General features: G+C 43.0%; 1 protein-coding gene across 2 annotated transcripts in view; it reads left to right on the forward strand.

Moving 5' to 3' along the window:
* LOC115132725 (transcriptional repressor p66-beta-like) overlaps positions 1-20776 on the forward strand; it is a 41362-nt gene extending 20586 nt beyond the window's left edge. The window contains exons 2-11 of one of the 2 annotated variants that reach the window (XM_029665448.2): positions 7835-8231; positions 8500-8629; positions 8803-8934; positions 9574-9702; positions 10409-10567; positions 10864-11245; positions 11823-12025; positions 12410-12520; positions 12857-13100; positions 15949-20776. In XM_029665448.2, the coding sequence (XP_029521308.1) occupies positions 7843-8231; positions 8500-8629; positions 8803-8934; positions 9574-9702; positions 10409-10567; positions 10864-11245; positions 11823-12025; positions 12410-12520; positions 12857-13100; positions 15949-16085 (2016 nt within the window). In that variant the 5' untranslated portion in view covers positions 7835-7842 and the 3' untranslated portion in view covers positions 16086-20776. The remainder of the gene's footprint in view (positions 1-7834; positions 8232-8499; positions 8630-8802; positions 8935-9573; positions 9703-10408; positions 10568-10863; positions 11246-11822; positions 12026-12409; positions 12521-12856; positions 13101-15948) is intronic. The other variant, XM_029665449.2, reaches the window with a different exon arrangement.
* The last annotated feature ends 504 nt before the right edge of the window (positions 20777-21280 follow it).

The raw sequence follows: 21280 nt of genomic DNA on the forward strand, positions 1-21280 counted from the left end.
CAATGGTCACTTTGGGTGAGCTCCAGAGTTCCTCTGGAGATGTGAGAACCTTCCAGAAGGACAACCATCTCTGCAGCACTCCACCAATCAGGCATTTAGGGTAGAGTGGCCAGATGGAAGCCACTCCTCAGTAAATGGCACATGACAGCCTGCTTGGAGTTTGCCAAAAGGCACCTAAAGGCCTCCCAGACCATGAGAAACAAGATTCTCTGGTCTGATGAAATCAAGATGGAACTCTTTGGCCTGAATACCAAGTGTCACATCTGAAGGAAACATGGCACCATCCCTAGAGTGAAGCATGGTGGTGGCAGCATCATACTGTGAGAGTGTTTTTCAGCGGCATGAACTGGGAGACTAGTCGGGATCGAGGGAATGATGAACGGAGCAAAGTAAAGAGAGATCCTTGATGAAAACCTGCTCCAGAGCGCTCAGGACCTCAGACTGGGGTGAAGGTTCACCTTCCAACAGGACTACGACCATGAGCATGCAACAAAGACAACGCAGGAGTGGCTATGGGACAAGTCTCTGAATGTCCTTGAGTGGCCCAGCCAGAGCCCAGACTTGAACCCGATCTAACATCTCCGGAGACACCTGAAAATTGCTGTGCAGCAACGCTCCCCATCCAACCTGACAGCTTGAGAGGATCTGCAAAAAAAGAATGGGAGAAACTCCCCAAATACAAGCATGTGCCAAGCATGTAGTGTCATACCCAAGAAGACTCTAGGATGTAATCACTGTGAAAAGTGCTTCAACAAAGTACTGAGTAAAGGATCTGAATACTTATGTCAATGTGATATTTCCTGTTTGTTTTTTAAAATAAATGACCAAAAACCTGTTTTCTTTGTCATTATGGGGTAATGTGTGTAGATTGAAGAGAGAAAAAAACAATTCAATCAATTTGAGAATAATTTAACGAAATGTGGAAAAAGTCAAGGGGTCTGAATACTTTCATGAATGGTCTATACCAACTATCAATCACTTCGATCATGTGAAGCAACAGCTGCTCTCTATATCCCCTCACAATCGCACGTTCTTCTGTCTCTTCAGTAGCAGGCATAAAAGAAACCCAGACCAGACAAATAGATGCACAATGGATTATGGTAATTGCAGTTAATTACCACGTTTTGTGCACTAAACTATGTAGAATATTGGCCACATCTCCCTACTACATTGCACAGTTCAGTCTGGATCTAATGTATCGACAAAAAATAACATTGTGAGCATTGAAATCTCATAAAATAAACAAACAAAATGGAGTTCAAATAATTTAACCAATTTAGGTCATGTTAATTTGATAAAAATAACCGAAATGTTGGTTAATCACTCAGCATTACTTCACAGACCATTACAAATAGGCACCTATACCTCAACCGCATGAACTTGGTCTTTGGAGAAATGCCATGAAACGCTGTAATACAACTTTGATTTGAAGTCTGTGGATTATGCAAGCTAGTTAATAAATTAGACTCCTCTGATTTCAGCATATGTACATAGTAGTGCCTCCAAACCACATAAAAGGCCAAGTGGGTATAGCAGGACTGGATCATGCGTTTCCAAAAAGATCCCCGAACCCAGCAGCCACCCGCATCCCCAGACACTTGCAATGCTCACCCTGTCTGACCCTGTGACCAGGCTTTAATAACTCCTAACTGAGTCACAGCCCACAGCCTTGTGATTCCATACCACAAATTCCATACATTACTTAGAGGTGTAACCGGTCGTTACGGTCATGAGGATAACTGTTATGATACTGATAATGACAAATATATGCATTTCACAAGGGTAAGTGTCCACTTGGGTTATGGCGACGGCGGCCATTTTGTATGCCCGTAACGCTCGCTTGGCATCCGATGCGGTGAAGAGGAAAATGATTAATTGAGCCAATTGAGCTGGTGGGTGATCAGACGAGCTGGATGGGTAGAGCCAGAGATTTTTGGGAGTTTGGCCAGGATCACAGGATGGAGATGAGGGGGCGGGGTGGTGATGGCAAACACCCCCCCTGCGCCTCTGCGATAAGCGCCCCCCACCATCAGACGAAACTAATTGTTTCAAAAAATGAAATTTGAAAAAGAGGAAGATCTCATAGTCTTGTGTGAAGTTGAGTCAGAAGGAGGTGAAGAATTTCCTTGTCTTCTCCCTCAAAGTCTCTCTTTCTCGCTCGCTCTCTCTCTCTCTCTCTCTCTCACCCTGGGTAAAAGATGTGGTGCTACCAGCGTGTTTGGGACGGTGAGGTGCAGGAGTTGCATCAGCCAAATGAATTGTCATGATGCAGATCATGCGTGAAATGAGCTGCAGATTCCACCGTGTGGTTGCAAATGGTCTTATTACTATTGTACCCCACCATCTGGCATTTGTCCTGTTTGGTCAACTCTCCAAACCAGTTATGCCAAGCAGCATTGGTGGACCGATTGTGCAGACATATTGACGTTAAGGTGTCTGGATGTGGTGGATTTTTCAGGTGCCCCCACACACACAAAAAAAAGAGGCGGACATTTTGGCGTGTGTGCATGCTCTGTTCTGATCGACAGGCAGCAGTGGCGTGCGCATAAAGAAAATGGTGTGTGTCGGTGGGGGGGATGGGCGATGGGGGGAATTAAGGGTTGGCATTATGTCAGGGTAGCGTGTCAGAGCTCTCATCTTTTTTCTGCTCAATCTTCCTCTATCCTCTACCCATACCCTACCTCTCTTCCCCACACACACACACACACACACTTTTTTTAGATAAGGGTAGTGTAATGAAAATGCATTCCTAAAAATAAAAAAAAAGCCAGTTGTGTGGGTCAGTACCTTCAGTACCTTCGAGGGGCCCCCAGAAAGTAAGTATGTGTGTTTATTTTTACAACTACGGGGAGAGGGAAAAAATGTGTACTTTTTGGGGGGGGTGCAGGAGAAGGGAGGGGTCGCTTATGCACACTTCTTTGTGGTGTGGCACAGCTGTAGTAGAATGCCGAAGAGGAGGGGGAGGGTGGATGAGGGGGGTTACAAAAGAGTGCCTTATGTTAGCATGGCCTGTTAATTCCCTGTGTGCTGAATTTTTGGGGTAGGAGGCCCCTCTTGCCCCCCGTCTTGTCACTGTGGTCCGACTATGCTACTTGTAACAACGTGTGTGTGTGTGTGCATTGCTGTGGAATCCCTCTGGATCAATGGTGATGTGAGGTGAGGAACTCTATACAGAGAGAAGGGTGGGGGTTAAAGGAAAAATTGCGATTTGGGGTAAAGGGGATGATGTTCTTTTCTCAAATTGTCTCTCCTCCCTCTCTCGCTCTCCCTCTCGTACAGTCTCTTTCTTTCTTTTCGATTCCCTTAGCTGCTGCTGCATTGGCTGGCAAAGTGCCCAAAGCTGTGAGTCTGGCATGGAGTGCGCGTGTGCAGGAGGGAGGGGGGAGGGGGGGGGGGGGCGTGGCAGAGGTTGAGCGCAGGGGTGTTCGTTTTAGGCGGAAGGATAAGGGGGAGAGGGTTGTTGGGTAGAAAGAGTCTGGTTTGTGTAGCAGCTGACTGAAACAGTCATTATATTATGTAAAGGCGGACGGGGGCACTGTGGGGGGGAGACTGACGTGCACCACAGTAGCCACTCTGATTGGCTCGGGCCAGTGCCATTGTTGGCCATGCACATGCTTGTGCTTTCTTTTTTCCCTTCTTCTTCCTCTGTCTCTTATTAGAGGTGGGTGGCTTGGCATGGAGGTTGCAAGGGTGTTTATTTATTTTTTTACGCGAAATGGAGACTGTGATTCGCATCATGCCTTTGAGGCATCCAAAATGAAACGAGGTGAATGTGCACTTGCATTGCCCCGACATTCCCTGAGTCCCTATTATTGAGGAGGGGAGAGTAGGTTATCATTAAAGATTCCACTTTCTTTTAAGGAACTGCTTCAGATCTGGAGATGATAATATTGAGATGTAACAGAATGACAGGCTGAATGGATTTAATGGTGCCAGACAGAAGGATAAGATAATGCTATAGATGAGGGGGGATGATAAAACGACACCACAAGGAATAATCCGCTATCAGGGAAGTGATAAAGTGATTAAAAGGGGCCAATTAAATCTCTATTTGAATTCCAATTGAGGAGGCTCTCGTTACATGACATTTTTGTAGAGTTAGATGTTGTGCCCTTGGGATTAATTAGTGATGGTTCCTGTACAATGCTGCAAGTGAACTACTATTGCTGATGGCTCAGTCTTACAAAGGTCAGTTCAAAGCCGGTGTTTGCGTACTGTGACCCTTTGAGGGACAAATAAATCTAACGAGATTCAGTGTTGAAGTTGAGAACATTTTGGACTCTAACTTGTAGAAAAGAGTCTCTGCGCTCTTCTAACAATGCACATTTCAGTAATTTAATGTGCCAAGCTTTTTCGTCTCACAAAGACCTTTGTCAGAGTATCTGATTGTCTCTAATAGTTTAAAACAGAATGGGACTGTTTTGAGAAGCCAGATAAACAGACTTTCCCTTGAGGCGCTTGTCCTCTACATTGCCCTTCACTTGGCGAGTGTGGTCTGAGAGTTGTGTGTTCAGGAGCTCAGATCCAGATCCTTTTTGTAACACAGTTCGATGTCTGACTCCATGTTTGTAGGTAAACGTGATTTTGAAACAGCCCCATACATAGATGAGACACTCCTCTATGCTTTGGAAGGTTCTTTGTGATAAAGTTATTCTATTTTGGCAGTTGGGATCCATTTGTCTTTGAGACCATTTAACATCTGGACATTACTTTACTAGTGGTGGAGTCTTTCTTCGGTTTCAAGTTTTGTGAGACTCATTTGAACCAGGATTGAAACCTCGGTGCTAAAGCAATAGGCAAAAAACGGAATACTTCACAAGAAAGTAGACTGTTGGAATGCGTTGTGAGGACCAAGGATTCATTGGAACTTTGGTGGAAGTCTGCTCGCTGTTGACTTTCGGTCAGAGGTCCTTTGGTGTATCTGGAGACCATGTTTTTCGTACCGTACCTCGTCAAACGCCTCCATCTCTGTGAGGTCAGATGCGAATCAGACCCCATCAGTCAACATGGCTGAACACAGAGCAGTTAGTCTAGCAGCCTCCGTGCCTGTCACCAAGGGGAATAAGGTCAGAGCGTCAATGGTAACACTGTACCATAATAATGCTACTGTATAACTTATAGGCCCTGAAGCATTCCCCTGTGAAAAGTTATTATTTTTCATTTACATAACAGAACTGGAAGGGTAACAGTTACGACACACATGGACTCCTGTTGTGATGGGGAAGCGTCATATGACGGAACACCTGCATTGAGGTGGTATGTGTGACTACAGACGAGGCATCACCCATGGTGCTACTACTACAGCACTGTTTGACTGTTGGTGCAGTGCACTCATATATGCATCACTGAAGGCCTCCTCTGTTATTAAGAATGAGCTCGGCTCTCCGCGCGCATTGTCTGAATACGAATCTAGATAGTTTCTTAATTGGGATGGTTTTTCATCAGATGCTGTCTATCTGCAATGGAAATCCATACAGATATGCTGCCAGGGAAAACCTAGATTTTTTTGTTGTTGTAGAAAATCCGGGAAATACCTGAAGATTTCTAACTTAGCCAGCCATATACATCCATAGATTTAAATGTACTCCGCAGGGTGTCACCAACATCTTGTGCTTTGATCTGCAGGTGTTTATTTTCTGCATGTCTTTTGCTCCTTTTTAACGTCGTTGTATTTTGACTGCAATCTTGTGTTTTGTCTACTTGTAGACAGCGGAGAGGTTTTTGTAAGTTCATTTCTGAATTGTGTGCTTATTGTTCTTTTTTACCTCAGAAAGTCCTCTCTATGCAGAGCAAGATTTCTAGGAACCAATGCAGACGTCAGGGCACTCACTGTGCAGTGCAACACCTGATAGTAATGCACTTAATCTCAGGCTTGCTGTCTATGCTGACTGGAATACAAATGTATTGGGCAGATAGGGAGTTGCCAGTAGACAAAAGCCGACGCACACTGTCTAGTGCGTCTGTCCTCGGGCCATCCATAGCCCACCCAAGCGAGCGTAACCTAGTGTGACTAGCACGCACACACATGATCATTTAGATCACTTGTACGTGACATGGTCAAACCCGAGCAGACTCTGTATGTATGCACACAATTTAACTCAGGGGCACTTGAACACGTATGACCTCATGCTCATATGTTCTCCACCCACATTGAACATCCACTATCTAGTATGATCTGGATTGAAACTGGCCTCTGATAAATGTTTCTTCCTATGTGGATATTATAGGACCTTTCTTTGGAATCTAGATTTTACGGCTGTACTGTAACGGTACAGACCGAGGGCTCCTTTCGCGTGATTTTTAAAGATGAATGTGCAAAACGTAAAATCTGATATTGTTGCCTTATTCAGTGAAAGTGCAATTACTGTGTCTGTGTTTTGAGGCTTTTTGCACTTCCAGCTTGCATTCCTGACGCAGGCTTTTGATTGGATCAAATGCTCAGTCAGCCTACTTATAGCAATCACATGACAAAGCCGTGTTTGTGAGAGGTCATTGGTTGCCACCCAACCAAAGTCTTCCTCACTGGTGTGATCCACATAGTAGGGAAAGGGGGATACCTAGTCAGTTGTACAACTGAATGCCTAGAACTGAAATATGTCTTCCGCATTTATCCCAACCCCTTTGAATCAGAGAGGTGCGGGGGGGGCTGCCTTAATCGACATCCACGTCTTCGGTGCCCGGGGAACAGCAGGTTAACTGCCTTGCTCAGGGGCAGAACGACAGATTTATACCATGTCAGCTCGTGAATTCGATCCAGCAACCTTTCGGTTACTGGCCTAAACCCCACACAATGGAATTCATCAAGCATCCCCTAAAGCAAGGTTCCCCAACTAGCAGCCCGTGGGCTGAATTTGGCTCAAGGGTGATTTTATTTGGGCCCCCAAGTTTTCTGAGCAAAATCATTTGATTTGTTATTGTTGGACCTAAAAGACTCTTAAAAACACCAGCAAATCTGCTCCATGTGATTTTAATTTTGGGAATCTGCCCCAAAGTATTCCCACTCATAATAAAGAGAGATGTGATCGTATACAAATCTAAGCAAGGTTGGAAATGTTTGTTTTAGTCAAATATTCTATCTATCTAGTTGATGATCCCTGCCCTAAAGTCTTGAACAACAATGTAGGTTACTTTCAAATGCCAGATCAATGTTTAACACACTTTTGTTTTATTTGTGTGTTCCTTCTCATGCATTAATTTGGTGAATAGGAACTTGTTTTAATATGACGACATGAATAACCGTCATCCACTTATTAACGTAATTGTCACTTAAGTCACAGGTCAATGCACCTGATGTCATCTCGTGAAGTTGTGAAATAAGAAAACCCCCATTCACTCAAGGTGTAAGAGTTCACTTTCAGACTCACAGATTCACCGAAGAGGATGAGAACTCTGTAGGCTTTCAGATATATAAAAAAAATGTTAAATCCCTCCTTTGAAAGAATCAAACATGTTGACTTTTAAGGGGTGAATATTAGTGCTATCAAGCGGTGAATATGACTGGTATCATCTAAATGTAATGCTTGTGTAATTAGTTAATTCAATGCTGTCAGGGAGTTGCCTGATTGAGTAGTTAGTCAGTGGGCGGTCAGGAAACTAGCAATCCCACACTTTCAATTTTACACGCGTGCACACACACGGAAAGAACAACTAAGCCTCTATTTTCACTATAAAATACATAGCTGCAGGGTGAGACTGTTCGTTTTCATGTGTTATCTTCACATAGGCTCACTCTCAACCATGGTTCATAAGTATCTGTGAAATGCTTTAAAATATCTGGTTGAATTGATTTAAATTGCATTGAATTGAACATCATGTTCCTCCCTCCCTTCCTTAGTTTCCAGGATGGAGCGGATGTCTGAGGAGGCGCTGAGGCTGAACCTGCTCAAGCGGGGCCTGGAGACGTCCGAGGAGCGTGAAGAAGCCCTGGCCAAGCGCCTCAAGATGGAGGGCCACGAGGCTATGGAGCGCCTCAAGATGCTGGCCTTGCTCAAGCGCAAGGACCTGGCCGCGTTGGAAGGGGCGGCAGCGGTGGCTGCCGGATCCCTGGACGGCAGCAAAGGGGGGCCGGGGGGGAGCCGCCACCACCACCACCACCACCAAAGTATGCTGGCAGGCGCGGCGGCGGCCTATGAGGAGAAGATGAACGGGAGGCTGGGGGGCCACGGAGGCCCCAGTAAGAATGGCAAGGAGAACATGGTGGACGAACCAGTGGACTTCAGCGCCAGAAGAGGGTAAGAATCATGATTAAAATGGACGTAGGACAGGTGATTCGTGGGTAATTGCAGATTGAAATTAGTTGTTCAGAAGATGTAGACTTTGGAAGTGTATTTAGTTGGCACGTAAGGCCGATTTTTAAAACCAAAACACCTTATACATGTACAATGCATATTGTTCTAACCTGTTTAGTATTGTGTAGCTCTATGTAGTGCTAAACGGAGTACACCAGTCATCCTCTGTTAGTCATCATTCGTCGCTGATCCTGCTCTCTCCCACCTCCAGCGACGTGGACCGTGAGCGACACACTCCGTCCCCGGACGTGATCATCCTGTCGGACAACGAGGCATCCAGTCCCAGAGGAACGCCCCACCCCGGAGAGAGGCTGCACCAGGCCAACCTGGAGATCTTCAAGGTACGTTGTCACCACTTAGCCTGTGTGGTCTAGCGGTTAGAGCCACTGACCCCAGAGTCTGTGTGGGTTCAAATCTGACCCACTGCCCACATACTCACACTCCTCCAACCTGTCCTGTCAGCTCTTCACTGTCCTATGCATAAACAAGTGAGTGTGTACCATATGTGTTGTAGGGGAAGAATGGTGACGAGCGACAGCAGATGATCAAGGCTCTGAGGGAAGAGCTGCGTCTGGAGGAGGCCCGTCTGGTGCTGCTCAAGAAGCTTCGGCAGAGCCAGATCCAGAAGGAGAACGTTGTGCAGAAGGTTAGTATCAGCATTGACACCAATTCCATATTTCATTTTCAATTCAGAAAGTAGATTGAAATATTGTTATAGAAAATGTCAAATGAGACCCAGCACCCTAGTATGTGACAATCTACTGGTGTTTGAATTCCTTAGCCAACTACCTCACTTTACGTTGGATAATCAACAGGTAACAAAAAATCAAAAAGGGCGTCAAATATTCTAATGGCTACTGTATCTCACAAAATACAGGCTAATGCCACTCTTGCTTGAATGTATAGCCACCTAAACAGCCTGATACTAGTACAACCTCTACTCACGGTGTAATTGTGAACGGCCCCGCAGGTAGCAGTGTTACCTAAGGCCCCTATTTGAGGTAGTAGTGAAACTGCTGATACACAGACTAAACATCTCAATGTCAGAGCAGGAGTAAACATAGCATAGATCTGTTATAGGGTATCAGTGACGTTATTGTGTGTGGTTTGTGTCTCTGTTTGAAAGAGTGTGTGTGTGTGCCACATTCTTCTGCCAGACCTGACCTTAATATTTATATGTTGTATCATAACTTATAATATATTGCAGCAATTGATTTATTATCTTTATATTGTTCTCGTATTTTATTGTTTTTAAATTCAAACTATTCTATTCCAACCAATCCAGGTACCTGTGGTCCAGAATAGCCCCTCTTCGGTGCAGCCGTCCCCCATCCACAGTTCACAGGGGATGGGAAAGCTGCCGGTGCGCCCTGGCATGCACACCCCAGAGCCCCAGAACCTCCGCACTGCACAGGTGTGTGTGTGTGCGTGTGTCTTTGTTTATTGCAGTGATTTTGGCAGTAGCCTGACTGGAACACAACCTGCACCCCTGGTCTGAGTCAAACCTGCTATCCACAGCTGCAAAAGCATTATTGCTCCTTCAGTTGGAACGTCTTGTAATGCATTACATACCAACGCTGTAGGATCAATACTGTATGCTAATTTCTGGGTGCATGCTTCGGCAAAACTATTTCACTACTCTTTGGATCATGTTTGTGTTTTGAAAAGCATATGGTTTCTGGTTAGGTTGATATCTTACATCTATATATGGAAGACAGTGCTTTGAGCCATGAGCCCTTGAATTGGACTGGGTTGGTCAGGTCAGCTGTTTATGTAAGCAGTTCACATTGACTGTCTGAACTGTGAAGATAAGATAAGTATCTATTGCCCTCTAGTGACAACAAACGGTACAACATATACCCATTATGTTCGTGGCTGACTGGCTCCCTGTATTTCAATGGCACACTCAGTGTAGCAAATGTGGATTCCTGGTCAATTCATTTGTGGAATTAATTCAAATGTATCCACATTTAATTGTTACCCTGTCATGGTTCTCCCCATTTTTATTAACCCTCTCTTCTCTCTATCACTTTCTCACCTTTTTCTGTCCCTCTTCCTCCATCCCTGCTGGACATTCATTCTCTTAATTTCCTCTAACCTTTCCTTTTCTCTCTCCACAGGGTCACACAGTCATCAGGTCGGGGGCCAACGCCTCCCTGCCCCCGATGATGATGTCACAGAGGGTCATCGCCCCCAACCCGTCCCATCTGCAGGGCCAGAGAATGCCCTCCAAGTCTGGCATGAGCCGCTCTAGCACGGGCAGCATGAGCTACCAGCAGGTATGGTGCTCTCTACTTTTCAGCGAACTCCGGTTGCATTTCGACTCTCTACTCTTCACCCATGAGTATCCACTCAGTCACTCCACCTCCTGCATTTAAAAGCATTGGATCAGTGCAAGCATGGCTAGAGGAAGTTTCCACCATATTCCTTGTACCACTACATTCATTGAGAATGTGTAAAAGTCATAAAGACCACCCAGAGAGGACCATTCTGTGTGAATAATAGCAATCACTTCAACTTGTCTCACGGTCTTTCCGCTGTGCCCCTTTTCCCTCGTGTGGTGAACGCACCACAGGCCACTAGCCAGCAGGTGACGGCGTCCCAGCGTTCGGGCTCCTCTGCAATCTACATGAACTTGGCCCACATGCAGGCGGCGGCTGGTGGCGTGGCCGGTGTGGGGATGGGCAGCGGCGGGATGGGCGCTGTTAGCCCTTCCACCATGTCGAGCGGCACAGGTGGCGGCGGCAGCTCCGGCGTGAGTTCCCTGGCGGACCAGGCCAGCAGCCAAGCGGCAGCCAAGCTGGCCTTGCGCAAACAGCTGGAGAAGACCCTGCTGGAGATCCCGCCGCCCAAGCCACCAGCCCCACTCCTGCACTTCCTGCCGTCGGCGGCCAACAGCGAGTTCATCTACATGGTGGGCCTGGAGGAGGTGGTGCAGAGCGTCATCGACAGCCAGGGTGAGCCACTGCACAGGCACCGCTCCAAATCTCACTGCATCCCAAATAACTACTCATTATATGATCAAGATTATTGATTCTGCGCCTCAATGTGCTTAAAGTAACTGTCCAGTGAAAATCTAACTTTTAATATTCTGTTAATTTATTCCCAAATAATGTTAACTCATCCTATACTCATATTTGTGGCAAAAGTATAAATTGGTGGGGGGAAAAACACTTCAACCCCCAACTCAAACTTGTATCTCAAATAGACTGTTTAAAAAAATGATTTATTTTTCCTCCTGAGGATGAGCTGGTTAATCACCGGTCTACTCGCATGCATATTTGTAATGACCGGTATACGCCCACACCATTCTGTTTTTGGGTTGTCCACGCCATTCAAACACATAAGAGCTGTTTTTAACATACTTAATTCAATTTGGAAGGAAACTATTTTGCTCATATTGTAATTAATTATAGGTAATATTTCATAGAAATCTGTAAAACCTTGACAGTGACTTTTTAAACTAACCCCCTCAAACAAGTTCATTTAAGAACCAAAACTTGTAATAATTGCCTCTTTCCTGCCGTTCATCAGGTAAGCTGCGGGGGGCGCTGTCACGCATGGAGCCCTTCTTCTGCGCCCAGTGCAGGATCGACTTCACCCCACACTGGAAGCAGGAGAAAGGCGGGCGTATCCTCTGCGAGCAGTGCATGACGTCCAATCAGAAGAAGGCCCTGAAGGCGGAGCACACTAATAGGCTGAAGAACGCATTCGTCAAGGCCCTGCAGCAGGAGCAGGTCAGCTGTTTAATAAAGCATGGATTAAAGAGATACACAACAGGCTTTACAGCAGGGTTAGGTCAAATATACTAGTATGCAGGAATGTTACAAACTACGTGTGTTTTAATGATAAGTACCTTTTGTGGCTGACCTCTTTTGACAGCTGTCAGAGGGTGTGACCTTATTATGTTCTAGTACCCTGAGCTGTCGGCGTGAACCAATTTACTTTTTCCACTTGACCACTGACATGCTCTGACTGTTGAAATCTTTCTACAGTAGTGTGTGCGGCTGTCCTTTTTGTACTTTAATTTCTTGTCTGTTTCTCTCCCTGTCCCAACCTTTTCTTCCCATCTGTTGTTCATTGTCTCAACCCTTATCTCTCGCTCTCCGCATGTTTAACAGGAGATTGAGCAAAGGCTCCAGCAGCAGGCGGCCCTCTCCCCCAGCACGGCTCCGACTGTTCCCAACGTCGGCAAGGCTGAGACCATGATCCGACATCACGCCCTGCGTCAGGTAACGGGCCTACACTAAGAAACCTTAGAGACAAACCTTTATTTGTTGGTTGTTGTCAGACCTCAAAAGACCTCTTTTTTTTTTTTTTTTTATATTGAAATGAGTCCTTGGCCCACCCCAATCTGTTGCGTAGATCCAGCTATATGCTTCAATCAACCATCTATAGGCCCTATTTAAATCTGGGGTGTGTCTGTAGCTTGCAGCGTTTGTAGACTACTCTGGCACAATATCATATTATATTTTAAATCGTTATGTTACCAAAACCATTTTGGTTGGACCGACATATCTGGAGGTCACTGATTTCCTCCACCACTCTCTCACCCTCTGCTCCCTCAGGCTCCCCAGCCTCAGGCCTCCATGCAGCGGGGTCTCTCCAGCTCGGCGAGGGGCGTCCTCTCCAACTTCGCCCAGGCCTCCCAGCTCTCCGTGGCCAGCGGCCTGCTGGGGATGACGGGGAAGCAGCGCTGTGGAGGAGGTGGTGGTGGCGGAACTAGTGGCGGCGGTGGCAGCAGTCGGATCCAGCATGATGGCCGCCGCCAGATCTACAACATCCCCGGTGGGTTTTTGAGAACCCCTTATGGTAACACTTCACTTAGGCCTAAAAGCCTGCAGATATAATGCCATTACATGTTAGAAGTCTGGTCCCTTCTGTATATACAATACATTTGGAAAGTATTCAGACCCCTTGACTTTTTCCAAGTTTTGTTACATTACAGCCTTATTCTAAAATTAAATTTTAAAATGTGTCTGTCAATCTACACACAATACCCCATAATGACATTTTTGCTCATTTACATTGAACAATTTTTTTTATCACATTTTAAATAAGTATTCAGACCCTTTTACTCTGTACTTTGTTGAAGCATCTTTGGCATCGATTACAGCCTCCAGTCTTCTTGAATTTTAATGCTACAAGCTTGGCAGACCTTTTTTGGAGAGTTTCTCCTGTTCTTCTCTGCAGATCATCTTAAGCTCTGTCAGGTTGGATGGGGAGCGTCGCTGCACAGCTATTTTCAGGTCTTTCCAGAGGAGATAGATCGGGTTCAAGTCCGGGCTCTGGCCGGACCACTCAAGGACATGCAGAGACTTGTCCTGAAGCCACTCCTGCATTGTCTTGGCTGTGCTTAGGGTCGTTGTCCTGTTGGAAGGTGAACCTTCGCCAAGTCTGAGGTCCTGAACGCTCTGGAGCAGGTTTTCATCAAGGACATCTCTGTACTTTGCTCCGTTCATCATTCCCTCGATCCTGTCTAGTCTCCGAGTCCCTGCCACTGAAAAACATCCCTACAGCATGATGCTGCCACTACCATGCTTTACCTTAGGGGTGGTGCCAGGTTTCCTCCAGACGTGACGCTTGGCCTTCAGGCCAAAGAGTTCAATCTTGTTTTCATCAGACCAGAGAATCTTGTTTCTCATGGTCTGAGAGTCCTTTAGGTTCTCCAAGCGGGCTGTCATGTGCCTTTTATGGAAGAGTGGCTTCCGTTGTCCTTCTGCAAGGTTATCTCATCACCACAGAGGAACTCTGGAGCTTTGTCAGTGACCACTGGGTTCTTGGTCATCACACTGACCAAGGCCCTTCTACCCCGATTGCTCAGTTTGGCCGGGAGGCCAGCACTAGGAACAGTCTTGGTGGTTCCAAACTTCTTCCATTTAAGAATGATGTAGGCCACAGTCTTCTTGGACCTTCAATGCTGCAGAACTGTTTTGGTACTCTTCCTCAGATCTGCGCCTCGACACAATCCTGTCTCTGTGCTCTACGGACAATTCCTTCGACCTCATGGCTTGGTTTTTGCTCTGACATGCACTGTCAACTGTGGGACCTTATATAGACAGGTGTGTGCCTTTCCAAATCATGTCCAATGCATTGAATTTACCACAGATGGACTCCAAGTTGTAGAAACATCTCAAGGATGATCAATGGAAACAGGATGCACCTGAGCTCAACTTCGAGTCTCTGAACAAATGGTCTGAATTTTGCTTTGTCATTATGGGGTATTGTGTGTAGATTAATGAGGAAATGTTTTTATTTAATCCATCCATTTTAAAATAAGAATGCAATAATAAAATAAAAAATGTGAGAAAGTCTGAATTATTTCTGAATGGTCTGTATATAATTGGTCCCGTGTGGCTTGGTGCTTGCAAATGTCAGTGTTGTGGGTTTGATTCCCACAGGGGACCAGTATGAAAAAGTACAAAGATGTTTGCACTCAATTCTGTAAGTCTCTCTGGATAAGAGTGTCTGCTAAATGATTAAAATGTAATAAGCATGTGTTATAATGTGTTATTATAATTTGTTTCTCTATGTAGCAAATTTGAAACATTTTAAACTGCTCCCAAATGGCTTTTTAATTTAGTCACGATCATGATGAGATAATTATGATAATATGGGGGTAATATGTGCTTATGACAAGTCTTAAAATGTATTATAAAAGCATTATAATGCATTTTACCTGAAGGTGTTGTCCAAATGGTTAGCATTCAAAGTGAGAGTGAGACATGATGGGCTTTACACATTTTTGCAAAGATAGCCATACAGAGAGCATACATAAAAAAAAGTATTTTTGTAATAAGATTTGTCATACCTATGATTGTCTAACAAACATCTAATCTCAGGTCAGGTGGACAGCAGGGTTGGGGTTAATTAAACAATTTACATTCTATATAATTAAATTCCCTCTCCCTGAAAATGAGATTTTATTCAATTAAAATTCCAGGTCAGTCTTTGAATTCAGAGGGAATTCAAACCCTCTCAATTCCAATGTTAGGTTATTCAAAAAACAATAATTCCACAAATTCCAATTAAATTCCCTCAGGCTGATCATGTCACTGTTCAGACAGCCTAGCTATACTGGACATATAGAAATCCAAGTTGAAATAATTTGTAAACAAATCCTGCAGTAACATTTTTTGTATTGAGTGCATTAACTGTGAAATGTATTTGTAATGTCATTCCAAATATTTGTTTTACAATTTCAATTGAACAAAAAAATGTGTACAGTCAAATTCCATCATTTGAAGATTGTTGAAATTGTAATTGAATTCAACGTAAATTAATTGAAGTTTTACATTGGCGTTTCAAATTAAATTGGAATTTACCCCATCCCTGGTGGACAAAACAGACACAGTAGACTCTGGAACATTTTGTTAATTACATTGGCGTTTCAAATTCAATTGGAATTTACCCGATCCCTGGTGGACAACAGACACAGCAGACTCTGGAATATTTTGTTAATTTTTAAATATGTTTTATTATTAAATATGTTCCTCTTTCTTCCTCTCTCTCTTTTTCCTCTGTGTTTCTTCCTGTCCTTTTAACTTCCCTTTCCTTGTTCATTCTCTCAACCTCTTGTTGAACTCTCTCGGTCTCTTTCTCTCCTTCTCTATTATTCTTGATCTATCTCTCTCTCTCTTGCTTTCTCCTTCTCTCCCAGGGTTGAACATTGCCTACCTGAACCAAGGAGGGGTCGGGGCCAACAAAGGCTCCAGCTTAGCGGACCGCCAGAGGGAGTACCTGTTGGACATGATCCCGCCACGCTCCATATCACAGTCCATCAACGGACAGAAATGAACCCCCCTTATCCCCACCCTCCCAATCCCCACCCCAAGGGCCACCTTCAACACCCCCCCCCCACCACCACCATGCCCTCACAAAAAAAACTTGACCACCTCCCCCACCCCATTGCATGCAGTGCCTGTCCGTGTGCCTACCTAAACTAACCCATGAGAAACGACACAATCAGCCTGAGAAACGACACAATCAGCCAGACAAAAGACAACCAAACTGTCAGTGCATCTTCTCGACTTTCTTACTATAGCAAAGATTCATGCGAAGACTCAAATAATTTGTACTACTATTATTACTGTTGTTACTATTATTATTATTATTGTTACAGCTTCAGTTACTTATTAAGCTTTTCTATTGTTATTCTACGTAGAGCGCCTCACTTTCAATTCACACCCTTACTTTTATTTATTTTGGGGGGAGGTAGGGGGTACTGTTGCAGGGTTGCTTTAGGATATCTTTGTTTTTCTTTTCACATATAATTTTATTTTAGTTCCTCCCCTGCTACACTCCATATGTGCGGTTCTTTAATTTAAGATTTTTAAAGCATCAAAAGAGATGGGCATACCGCTATGTAAGAGAGAGATCATGCGGAATGAACCGGATCCACCTGGACACTGGTCCAATGACTGACTGCCCTGCTTTGAGTGGACCAACAAAGATAATGGATCATAACCAGGAAGCACTATTAATATTTTTTGTTTGACACAGTATTAATGGGAGCAAGGACAGGATCCCCAAAGTGCGCACTAAGGTGTGGATAAATAGATAAACAAATCAATTAAATAAGCACAGGAAAGTACACCGGTGTTTGCGGAGAGAAAAAAATACATGCCGTGTCACCAGTTGAGGCCATGGCCTGCAGAGAGGAGGAGCGTGGCAGCCATTTTGGAGTCTGGCGTATCGTCCCATCTCGGTGCTCGGCACTGGCCTGAAAATGGGGTCATGAAAGCTGCACCCAACATCCCTCATTGCCCCTCAATGCCTCAAGTCCAGAGACTTCAACCCTTTCTAAACCCAACTTCCTTGTGGTACCGTGAGGGAAATGGTGAGGACTCGAGCTGGCGGTGGCACGTTTTTAGTTTTCTTCTTGTTGTTGTAGGGTTTCTTGATTGTCGTTTTTCGTTTTTTGCGGCGTCTCTAGAAAAGGCTGCGTATCTCAGAGGTACTTGCCCCAGGAGACGATAATTATCAAAAATTGTGAACAGATTGAAACTATTCAAATATCTATATGGATTATGTATCGATGACAAGCTTGAGAGAAAGGAGACTGATATGGATTTATCTTTAAATGGGAGAGACGTGGATCAATCATCGTGTTCAGGCAATGCACACGAGATGCCTCATTCTCGAGGAGCACTTTTCTTATTATGAATAAAATAAAGAAATTTAAAAAACGTTTAAAACGAGAATAAGAATGTTACAATTCACAGGTCCCCCAAGGTGCGGATGTCATCTGATTGCCTACAAGAGAGTCGGGAGAGACCATTGTCCAGAGTGTTCATGTGGACTTTATCAGATGACTTTCAATTGGTTAACCCTTTTACTTTTTTAAATGATTTGAACAAGTTTGTTAACACTGGCAGTGACAAGTGATTTTGTCCATTTTTGCCCCCCATTGACCTTTGGGACGTCGATCATATGAGCATGGTCTCACACGCCTGTCAACACTTACCACTGCCACGTACATTTCACCAGCAGCACTTTCTGTGTTTGTTTGTTTTTCGGTTTGGTTTTGAAGTCCCGTAGACTCGCTAAGCCAAGTTTGCTACAGGTCATAAAATACATTTTAAAGCAGTGTTCAGTCAATGTGCAGTATTTCTCAGAGGTAGACCGGCGGATCTTCAATTCATTTGGGGTTTGTCTGGCTGCCATAGGAACTAAGTATTTACATGTGCGTCCATGTAGAAGCTATAAGGGGTTTATGGCTAGTGTTGGGAAGATCAGACAGGACTTTTAGTTTGTGCTTAGGTTCAACGTCACAGGTTTCAGTCTTTATTTCAGGCTTTTAAAGGATTGTTGAATTATTTACTGCTGTAACTGCTATAAACCATATTTTCAATTTTACCTCACTGTATCAGGAATTTAGGTCAACTGTTGAATGACATAGAAAATGTGCATCTGTAGGCCAATGGCTCAACAGCGTATTATGTCAGTATCTGGTCAAGTAGGTTGCAGAATCAGGGGTTAGGGCACATCACCATCCTCATGGCCATAGAAAGACTTAAGTAAAGCCAAAGGACCATGGAAAGATCCATGGCAACACTGCAATAATATTGGCACTTAAAAATATCTCACCTGTATTGTTCACTGGCCTCAAAGAGTTGTGGAATTTGGGGTTTGTCATCCTCTTACACACTGACAACCTGTAAGGTTTGGCTGAGAGATTATGGCATTACAAACACTGTTCGAGTGGAAGCTTTGAGGAGATGAACCAATCAAGATGGATTCTTTGAAATGGAGTAATCAACTGATTAGATCAATCTCATGATAGGTAACACTACTATCATTAGGTGTGCACAGTTTAGCAGGCCTGACATGACAGGTTTACATTAAATTGGGTGCAAGCTCTGCACACTAGATACAGATTTTGTGTATCAAGTGAAGTGCACTCATGCAGTGGCCTATGAAATTTCAAGTCCCCTTTCCTAGTTATTTATACTGAACACACACCAAGTCATTTATGAAACTACCTTTTGGTTTGATTGGCAGGTGCAATATATAGATGTGAATGGAAGTTTACATTCAGAAGAGATGTGTTTTTGTTGCTTATACAATTGTCAATCAATTCCCTCTTTTGTGGTTGGTTAGAATAGGATGTCATGACTTTTTTTATATCGGGGTACATTTTCTTTCCCATCCCCTCATATGTTTGATTCGGCTGTCTCATTTTTCTATGTCCTTTTGCTATGAAGCTGGACTTGTATATTGAAGCTCCTTTCTCTCTTGTTCTCTCTTGCAGACTAATAGACACATCCACACACCTTTTGTAATTTCAACCACAATCTTTTTTTGAAATGTCAACTGTTTTAGGGTTTTTAAATGTCCTATTTCTGATGTCTCAATTAAGTATTTTTGTTTTGTTTGTTATGTTTTACGTTTTCAAGAAAAAAATCAAATTTAATCAAACATTTTATTGACTGAAATAAAAATTACATGATATTTGCTATGTCAGAACTAATAATGACTTAATGTACATAAGCTTTTTTTTCTCACTTCGATAAAAAAATAAATGGTATATTGTGTAGAAAAGCAAACAAAAAGCCATGAATATAGTGAAAGTTGTCATTTTGTTTTGTGATCACTGTGTATTATTGTGTAACAAATGTGCAAAATGTATGGGATTATTCTTATTCTTTCTTTTAGACACATTTTATCCCTGAATGTGTTTTTTTTTATTTTTTTATATATATGTAAAAAAAAATGTTGTAGTGTTTGCCGGAAAAGTGATCATTGTTCTGATGGAGTTTGAATTCATTCCACAGGCTTTGAGCTTGAAGAATGTCAGGTTTGCGTATGTTTGTTGTATGTATGTTCTATTAGAAACTCAACACTGTTCAGTGTATTTCTTACTTTGGATGAACCCATGCAGACTTAATTTGTGAGGACGTGGCATGATCAAACCACTGACAGACAGTATTACCCCGGAGGAGTCATCAAATCCACAGATCTCACTCCGAAACAGATCTCACTCTGAACAGCTCTCTGTGTTTTGTTGATTTCAATTTCTGTATTGAACTACAGGGCTAACCATGTCTGAAATGACAGGTATAAAAATTACATTTCCTTTTCTTTCTTCCATATGAATATGAAAATATGCTCATGTTTTCCATTGGAAAATATAAATTGAATTAAAGTCAAATGTTTTTATTTGTTTTTACCTTTTTAAAATCTAATGTACTAGGAGCTGTTGGAGATGAGAGAAATCTTGCCCTTATCACCTTTGTTCTGGTCAACATTTGTTTTGGGGGAATTATCATGTAGTTTCAAACTGACAATATTCAAACTGACTCCCATATAAGTGAGTTCAAGAATAGGGTTATGTCTAAGGCAGATAAAGCTGCCCATCAAGACAGTGTCATAGTTATGGGGTGTACTAATTGGGATGCTATTCTTATGGAGGATTGATCACATTTCCTGGCTAAACAAATGTATTATGTTATTTTATTGGTATCCTTTAATGTACTCTTGGCATATTAGTTATTGTTGGAAATACAGGGAACTCTTGAAGGGGGGGGGTGTATTCATTGCAAATAATTTTCTACATTTTCAAGTGAATATGCTGAAGTTTTTCTTTTATACATGTAAAATGAACTGCAATTCCTCAGTTTAAACATTGCATAATGTTGATGTTGTAAATTACATTTGTGAGAAAAAAAATGTCATGGAGTCATTATCAATCTGTATCAATTGAATGGACATCTGGGGAATGGGTGAAAAGAGAATTCATTTTTATCCTAGAAAATAAATCCCTTTTTGTTTTTTATTTCAAATATAAATCCTGACCTTTTGCACATACTTGATATTTAACTGTCTTCAAAGAAAAATTAAAATAAAAAATATTAATGCTGTTTGAATACTGCCAGTTGATTAATAACGATTATGCATTGACTGAAAAAATAAGCTAATTTTGGAGGAAATAACTTTGTAATATTTATCTCTTGCAAGCTATGTTTAATAAAGGATGGAACGATTTACTTCTGGATTTTATGACTTGTTTTCTACAAAAACATTGTTTTCCTGTGAAGTCTATAGGGGTAGATGTGTAAAGTAATAATTTGGCATTTACATGCCATTTAAGAGGCTAAACTTTTCAGCAACACAAGCACAAAGCTTACCTGCAAATATAAAATGCACTCCAAACTAAACACAACACCTGATTAAGAGGAGTTGGGTTAAATGCGGAAGAGGATTTCGGTTGAATGCATTTAGTTGTGCAACTGACTAGATTTCCATCCTTCCCCCTTTCCGTCAGTTTCTTACTCAAACAATCCCAAATCTTAAAACGTAAGGTATAATAGTGCTGCATTGGTGGCAGCGGGGAGCACGAATATGTTGTGAGACGTTTTTCCTTTATAGCTCAGACAGAATAATTAATAAATGAACAACTGCTACAAAACGCTACCACATTTTTTTTGTGGGGAAACTGTATTATGCTAGATTAAAGTAACTATGTATTATTTTAGTACAGACAGTAGGGT

This window comes from Oncorhynchus nerka, linkage group LG7 (assembly GCF_034236695.1).
Source record: "Oncorhynchus nerka isolate Pitt River linkage group LG7, Oner_Uvic_2.0, whole genome shotgun sequence".
NCBI classification, from domain to species: Eukaryota; Metazoa; Chordata; class Actinopteri; order Salmoniformes; family Salmonidae; genus Oncorhynchus; species Oncorhynchus nerka.